General features: G+C 53.7%; 4 protein-coding genes across 4 annotated transcripts; all 4 read right to left on the reverse strand.

The window, feature by feature from the left end:
- Nucleotides 1-34: 34 nt before the first annotated feature.
- Nucleotides 35-1151, reverse strand: N657DRAFT_651095 (uncharacterized protein). The gene has a single exon (XM_062794090.1). The coding sequence runs from the start codon at nucleotides 731-733 to the stop codon at nucleotides 311-313; it is 423 nt and encodes a 140-aa protein (XP_062642398.1). The 5' UTR covers nucleotides 734-1151; the 3' UTR covers nucleotides 35-310.
- Nucleotides 1012-2293, reverse strand: N657DRAFT_368656 (uncharacterized protein). The gene is made up of 4 exons (XM_062787025.1): nucleotides 2165-2293; nucleotides 1753-2064; nucleotides 1224-1671; nucleotides 1012-1113 (listed from the first exon to the last, which is right to left on the reverse strand). The coding sequence occupies exons 1-3, from the start codon at nucleotides 2190-2192 to the stop codon at nucleotides 1400-1402; spliced, it is 612 nt and encodes a 203-aa protein (XP_062642399.1). The 5' UTR covers nucleotides 2193-2293; the 3' UTR covers nucleotides 1012-1113; nucleotides 1224-1399.
- A 2180-nt stretch (nucleotides 2294-4473) lies between these two features.
- N657DRAFT_583308 (acyl-CoA N-acyltransferase) lies at nucleotides 4474-5206 on the reverse strand (the record flags this gene model as incomplete). The annotated part of the gene is made up of 2 exons (XM_062789666.1): nucleotides 4474-4712; nucleotides 4777-5206. 2 exons carry the CDS (start codon nucleotides 5204-5206, stop codon nucleotides 4474-4476), a joined length of 669 nt encoding a protein of 222 aa, XP_062642400.1.
- Nucleotides 5207-5450: 244 nt separating this feature from the next.
- Nucleotides 5451-6690, reverse strand: N657DRAFT_651098 (Formyltetrahydrofolate deformylase). The gene has a single exon (XM_062794091.1). It carries the CDS (start codon nucleotides 6560-6562, stop codon nucleotides 5714-5716), a length of 849 nt encoding a protein of 282 aa, XP_062642401.1. The 5' UTR covers nucleotides 6563-6690; the 3' UTR covers nucleotides 5451-5713.
- Between the last annotated feature and the right edge of the window lie 576 nt (nucleotides 6691-7266).

Consider the following 7266-nt stretch of genomic DNA (forward strand, 5'->3'; position numbering starts at 1 on the left):
AAAAAAGAGGAACAGCCAAGCAAACCCCTTTTCACGCTTCCGGCGGCCATCTACGCTCCAGATCCCCGTTCTTGATAGCCTTCGTGACCTTGTCAAGAGACCACTTGGGGCACAGCTCCTCAATTTGCGCGATAACACGCGACTGTACGGCGGCGCTTTCTGCGCCACCCCGCTCGCGCGACTTGCCCAGGATGAAGTCGACTGTGAGGATACGCGCACAACCAACCCACTCGGCTATGTCGTATCTCCCTGAAAAAGGGTGTCGAATCGCAAGTCGCTCCGACTTGCAATCCTGTGGGTTATATGTGGGTCACAGCGCAGCTGCCCCATACTGCACTCTGACATCGACGATTGCCTTTCGACCGCAGAAGACGGACTTCTGCGACTTAGGGCGCCAAGCAGCACCATAGTTAGCCTCGAGTGACTCGATTGAAGGCATGCCAGCCCTTCCGTATCTCCACAGGAGCCACAGATCCGGAATAGAGCGAATATCTAAAGGGACCTCAAACCTAGGCACGTTCGACGCAACCGCCGCCGGCGGCGGCGGTAGAGACGCTGTGGTAAGCTGGGGAACGCCCCCCTGCTCTTCGTCTCCAGTAGATAGTTGGGGGGAAGGGGCCCCGCGGCCCGGCGCCCTCGGTCGCCCGCGCTTCGGCATCTCGAGCCGTTGTACGACAGTGCTGCGTCCCGAACTGATTGTGACAGTGTACGACGCTTTAGAGAGCTCGTCCATCCTCTTCTCCAGCCTCTGCACCTGCTGCGTAAGCTCAGCAAACGCCCTTTCGATCCAGATGTTGGCGGCAGTTTGTTGGCTCGAAAGGGCACGTAGTTTCTCGGCGACGGCGGGGATGGCTCGATCGATAGTGGCCACATAACTGTCTTCCTCGGCCGCGTGGCAGGCGTTCTCGACTTGCAGCGCAAACGCTGCAAACTGGGGACTTTGGAAGTGTGATGGGCTGAGCCCATGATGGCCTCGGCAACCCTCGGCCGTAATATCATGATAACGTCATCCTGAGGCAGGCAGTGTCTGTGTGTTCCGGATCATATAAGAGCTGCCCTCTCTTCCTGTCATCTAGTTCTCTCTTTTCTTCTTCTCTCTCCATTCGAGACAAACTCGTATAGTCGTCAGCAGCTAGTTGCAATATACTCCTGGGACCGTTACAGCCCTAATCTCTCCCCCTTAACCTAAAGGGCAACGGTGCTCCTTATATGTATGTACCTACCTCTAGCCAACGGTTCTGCCAGACTGACTGAAATCATCCCTGTCGCTACCCTAAGGTCCGCCATCGCATTGCATAGGTAAGTTGGCTGCTTGGTAGTGTACTAAGGGTAGACAATCCAATCAATCTTTGAACGCAATCAAGTCTGGTGAAGCACTACCTAGTAGTGATGACGCCACTCATCCGAGAAACTGAATAGCTTTACCAGCTTCCTCGATGCTCAAGCCCCTCTTCAGAAGGTCCATAAACAAATCTATTTTCTGGGCCTTATCGTGCTGGGCCGGAAGCATAATGGAGTTGACCATTCTCGAGTTGGGGCCGTCGGCAACGGTCTCCGAGATCTCGGCATCAATAGAGATACCCTCTCTATGGACGACAACTTCCCTGCTGATCATCTCACCGCCATTCAATGCCTTATTTCTCGCTAATGAGGGGGGTTTGAAGTCAGTTACTGAGTGTTCAGTTACTGAGTGTTCTAAGAAAAAAGAGGCAAAAACAGATGGGTGATGTAACAAGCTAGGCGTCCGCGTACTTATGATGTACTTGTCGACCATGACGTGGGCGGGCTCCCGAGTTGCGGCGTTAGCCACAATAAAAGGGCCAAGCGCTGCCAGCGCAGAACCAATCTTGACGCACACAGTGCTCCCATGTTCGACTAGCTGCGCCACCGGCAGCGTGTGGACGAAGTCGGGCTCGTACATCTCCAACTTCTTCGACAGATTGTTGTCGGCGACTAGGAAGAGTTGTTCAGCCGCGACGCCAAATTGAATGGCCAAGAGCGATCGAAGTTGTGTGACGGTGTGGCTGGGGCTAAGCTTGAGGTTCACAGCCTCCTCGCTTGGACCTATGTGATTGTGCCGTCGTCGTCAGCAGTGGAAATGAGGCTCAGGAAACTCGTCCGGCTTTGGCGGCCCAGGCATGATGCTGCGGGGCGGGAGCCTTACCTTGAACGCAAAGTTCGAACTGATTCATGGTGCCCAGGTGCTCCCTGAGAATTGACGTCTGGGCGGAAACTCAGGTTCCACGGTGACCGGGACGCCTCGACGAGGTAGATTTCAGGAGGCAGGCAGGGTTTGGGTTGAACTTGCCTGCGGGGAAAGCAAATGGGAAGAAGAACCCCAAGGGCAGCCCCTCGAATACTTGTTTGGTTCCGAAGAGCTGCATTTACCGCCCGTCAGCATGGCTGCCTTACGCTTGAGACGTGCCGTGTTCTGCTCCTGCTTTTGCATTGGAGAGTTTTTGGGTGTGTTGCACAACCGGCTCGAAGTCGGCCCGTCGGGACATGCTCAAGAGTCAGGCGGCCAATGGAAAATCCAATAGTGCTCTTCTTTTTCTTTTGCACTTCAGCCGAAGTGAGCTCAGTGCCCAACCAACTGGCGATTGCAGCCGTTGCGGTCGAAAATCTAGTACCCGAGCGACGTCTCCTGTCTGGTAACACCAGGCGGAGAGGCAGGATGGTTGGTATCTGAGGGCAAGAAAGCATCGTATTTGTAGACGAGTTTGCTTCTAGAGACAGCAAGAAGAGACACTTGTTGGTAGAAACAGGTGTGTAAGTACAGTCGTATAGAAGGCTAGGTGGATATCTCGCATAGTGCGCGCGATCTGTGCTTCTAGGATTAGATTACGGCCCAGACTATCATCAGAGGGCCATGCCAAAGGCATCCTCGAGACATTGGGTGTAGTGGAGTTTACTTTCGAACACACCATGTAGATAACCTCCATGATTCATGCTGCAGCCGCTATGCAAATGGTGTTTGTCTGGTGGCTCTTGTTCAGCGCCTGGTTGCCCCTTATCCATGCCTTCGAGAAGCCCAACCCTTCCCACACATCGATCGAATTCTGTTGCAGGCCGTCTGTGTCAGCGGTGTTATTGCTGATGTCGAAACGCGGCTGCTCAGCGACCCTGAGGTCTCTACGTATGCTGTCGACGCCCATGTCGATTCTATCGACCACCTTGGCCACGCCGGTCGTAGTCTTAACATGCGCCACGCTGATGCGGTGTCCGAGCGTATCCTGCGCGTCTCTGAGACGGCCAACGACATCTTGAAGGATGGAATCGTCCCGTTGTCCTTGGACTAATGCATGCAAAGTCTGCCGAAGTTTGTTTTTTGTCTGCATCTTTCTCATCTTCTCCATCGTGGCATGAAGTTCTGTGGCGATCTCGAATATCTCCTCGAGCTCTTCTCGTATTGGCTTTATCTGGAGTGCCGGCTCTTCCACAACTTGCTTTGCGGTGTTGAAGAGCCTCCAGAGTTGCGAGTCCAAGTTCTCGATGGCCTTAGGGGTCCGACGAACTGTTTCTCGAGCACGCAGAATCTGTTGCGCTAGGTTGAGCAACTGTCCGGCTATTTGCGCAACAGCCGCGAACGATGCAACCGACTCCTATATTCCTTGTTAGCGAAGATATTCCGTTTTAAGAAAATTGATATATTTCCGTCTCGTGACTGACCATTATGGATTAAGGTACAAGTACCTGGCTAAGGTCCGTAGGTATATTGAGCGTCAGAGGCTTCTACACGGACTTGTGATACTTGCGAAGTTCCATTTGGCGGTAACCAGCAGAAAAGGAGTGAGGAGTGGCGCGAAGCCCGGGCAGTCTTAATATTGACCGTCCCATCCTCAAGTACTTCGCCTCCACCGGGTATGTGGCGGAAACCGGGTTGAGCGAAGGCGTTTCGAGTGGGGGGAACTGCGCCTGCACCGGCTGCATGCACACCTAATGTCTGGCGGTCTGGGTCGATACGATCGGTTAGTTGGCGTGCAGGATTCGTACAGGTCCGGAGATTCCCGTTTCGGCAAGCAGCATACGTGGTGAAATGGTCAGAGGTGGTCAGATGTGCTGCAGTGGTGCACGACTAGCAGTGCCGAGACTTCCAATCCTCATTGTTTGTCCTTCTACTTTTCCAGACGAATGTGTGATAAAACCAATAGCGTGGGACATGTTCAAGTAAGCGTTCGACGGAACCAACTATGCCGGAGTAGGCGATTTTGGTTTTAAAAAAATTATTTGAGAGCCTGAGAGGGATTTGATGACGGAATGGAAACAATCCAGTCTTCTGATGCAGTGTAACCTTCCATGCAACCTTCCATTCGCGCATTACTAACCGTGACAGCCCAGGTGGCTGCCTGTGTCTGGCGGCCTTCGTCCAGTCATACTGCGCCCCTTGGATCCAGGAGCTCCGGTTGCCTTTCCACCAAAAGTTCTGGACCCTTCTGAATTAACTTTTTAAGGCCAACGTATGCCGATAATGCCTTAAACCAGAGTTGGGTCCGGCTTGGTCCACATCATCGGGTAATGAGGAATGCCACAGATAGGGAAGGGTTCCCCTACGTCTCGGAAGCCCACGGACCGGTACATGCCTCGACCCGCGGGGGTGCTGATCAAGAAAGCGTCCTTCCCATCCTTTTGAGCCAGATCAAGCCCATACCGCACAAGCATCTTCCCAATACCTCGGCGCTGATGGTTGGGATCGACGGCGAGGTGCACGAGGACTTTTGGATATCTCGTCAGATTGAGGTTTGGTCCTGGGCGTTGACTGGGACAGGCATAACTCACACCACGTGTTCTCGTGCCAGTCTGGCCCGAGCACTTTCGTTGTTTCATCCGTCATCACCCGGAAAATCTCTTCTGCCTTCTTCAAGTCCAACGACCCAGGCACAGGGTCCTTGGTTGCGAAGGTTGCAGCTGCTGACGGCGGCGTTTGCAAAGGGGGCTGCCAGTGCGCGACTGCAACAACTTCTTCGGCAGTGCTCGCGTCCTCAGCAGCGTCGAGAACTACGAATGTTGGCTGGCCATCCCGTATGCGCCTCAGGTTCCTCGTGGTGCGCCATTGCGCCTCATCCAGTTCAAGATCGCCGGTTTCCGACTTGTGAGCTAGGTGTGGAGGGAAAAGGGACTCGTGAAAGATGTCGCGAAAGGCGTCTCGGCCGATTATGCCACTCCTGGTGCTATCGGCTTCGGTTGCTGGGCGGACAAGGAGAGGCATGGCAGTATGGTAAAAGGATGGTGATCAGGGGCGAAAGTTGAATTTCAACTCTACCGTCTCGCTGCAAGATGGAATATCAATAGCGAGTAACTGTGTAACGATATAAATATTCCTACGGCGCTGACTCAATCATCGGTAAGACGCAGTAGCTCCTCGCATTAGCGGTAAGCAAGGGCGAGGGGTGGACCAACTTATCTCGAAGCGGAAGGTCGTTAAGGGCTTCACTCTGCTATTCTGGGAGAACACTGCGAGGACCTGTAACTTGTTGTTCACGTCAGCTCTCTAAGCCAGCTTTGTGCCATAGAATCTGTATGCGCCTAATTGCAAGCCTCGAGACGTTGGCTGGGGTGTGCGCCTCTACGTCGGTACATCTCACAGAGAAAACCCCCAGCAACCCCAATGATGAAACGTGCATGATAGGAAGCATTTGGTTTTCCATGTCCTAAGTACATAGCAAAGCTAAACCACCTTATCTAGATACTTTTCAGGTCCTCCCTCCAGTGTCACTCAAAAGACAACTGTTTTCGTCCCATTCAAGAAAACGCGGCGCTCCGCATACCACTTGACAGCAGCAGCCAGGACCTGGCTCTCAATGTTGGAGCCCTCATCGACCAGGGCTTTGGGGCTCATGCTGTGGTCGACACGGGCGACCCGCTGCTCGATGATGGGGCCCTCGTCCAGGTCGGCCGTGACGAAGTGCGCCGTGGCGCCGATGATCTTAACGCCGCGCTCGTAGGCCTGGTGGTATGGCTTGGCGCCCTTGAAGGACGGCAGGAAGCTGTGGTGGATGTTGATAATGCGCCCGGACATGGCCTCGCACAGCGTCGCGCTGAGCACCTGCATGTAGCGCGCCAGGACGACCAGCTCGATGTCGTTCTGCTTGATGAGCTCGAGGATCTGGGACTCCTGGGCCGCCTTTGTCTCGCGGGTCACGGGAAGGTGGTAGAACTCGATGCCATAGCTGGCGGCCAGGGGCGCAAAGTCCGGGTGGTTGGACACAATCAGGGGGATGTCGATGGGGAGCTGGCCCGTCTTGGCGCGGAAGAGGAGGTCGTTGAGGCAGTGGCCGATTTTGGACACCATGATGAGCACACGCGGCTTCTGGGCCACCGGTCGGATGTCATATGCCATCTTGTACTCGTCGGCCAGCGAGTCAAAGGCTGGGCGGAGATGCTCGGTCGACTCGGTTGGTGTAGGGCCAAAGTGAACCCTCATGAAGAATTTTTGGCTAGTCGCATCTGAAAACTGCTGCAGTTCCAAAATGTTGTGTCCCTCGCGAGCAAAGATGGCCGTCACAGCGTGCACAATGCCGGGCTTGTCCGGGCAGGACAGCGTAAGGATGTGGTCGTTTGCCATTGTTGAAATGCAGGCGTGATGCAGCCGGTTGCGATGGCTGGAAGGGCTCTAGGATTCTACTCTCTCTTCCCAACCGAGGGGTGATGCGTCAGAGAGACCACATTTTCACAATCTGGAGCATGCCGCGCTTACTCCGAAATGCGGTCCACTTATTACGGAGTACTTCAGCGTGAGAATTAGAGGGTTAGGGTGCCTGCATATCCTCGATATCTAACTTCCTGAACCATCGCCTCCAATCTTCGAGTTTCTCATGTTCAAGCGAGTTCGTAGATGGTAGTACCTACTACCTGGATAGCCATTGGCTCTTCCTTATACTTGCGACCATTATGACCCGTTAATTCTTCCGATGCTGACAGAAAATAAGTCTAGCGATGCCCCCAAGTCGGGCAACTTTCACAACCCAAGTGGAGATGCCCCGCAAACACCGGGAATTCGGGATGTCGGTGTGTCTTGAATTGACCTGCAAGCTGGCTCGGCTGGAAGCCAGATCACTCTCTGCCACCCCTCGTCAACATCGGCAGGAGATACACATACAGACCTGTAGGTAGTTATTTGTCACGATACAGAGTTAGTTATGTCTCAAAAACTCCATTACTGGAGACGGCGTGAGCTAGTCACAATTGTCAGGGTTAAAACAAATGTCAGGGTTAAAACAAATGTCAGGGTTAAAACAAATGTCAGGGTTAAAACAAATGTCAGGGTTA

The sequence above is a fragment of the Parathielavia appendiculata genome (assembly GCF_033297405.1).
Source record: "Parathielavia appendiculata strain CBS 731.68 unplaced genomic scaffold N657scaffold_41, whole genome shotgun sequence".
Classification (NCBI taxonomy): domain Eukaryota; kingdom Fungi; phylum Ascomycota; class Sordariomycetes; order Sordariales; family Chaetomiaceae; genus Parathielavia; species Parathielavia appendiculata.

Coding starts and splice junctions, on each gene's coding strand:
- N657DRAFT_651098 (XM_062794091.1), bottom strand. CDS start 6,562: ATGGCAAACGACCACATCCTTACGCTGTCCTGCCCGGACAAGCCCGGC.
- N657DRAFT_651095 (XM_062794090.1), bottom strand. CDS start 733: ATGGACGAGCTCTCTAAAGCGTCGTACACTGTCACAATCAGTTCGGGA.
- N657DRAFT_368656 (XM_062787025.1), bottom strand. CDS start 2,192: ATGAATCAGTTCGAACTTTGCGTTCAAG. Junction 2,065..2,164: donor GTTCGAACTTTGCGTTCAAG/GTAAGGCTCCCG, acceptor ACAATCACATAG/GTCCAAGCGAGGAGGCTGTG. Junction 1,672..1,752: donor GGTCGACAAGTACATCATAA/GTACGCGGACGC, acceptor CTGAACACTCAG/TAACTGACTTCAAACCCCCC.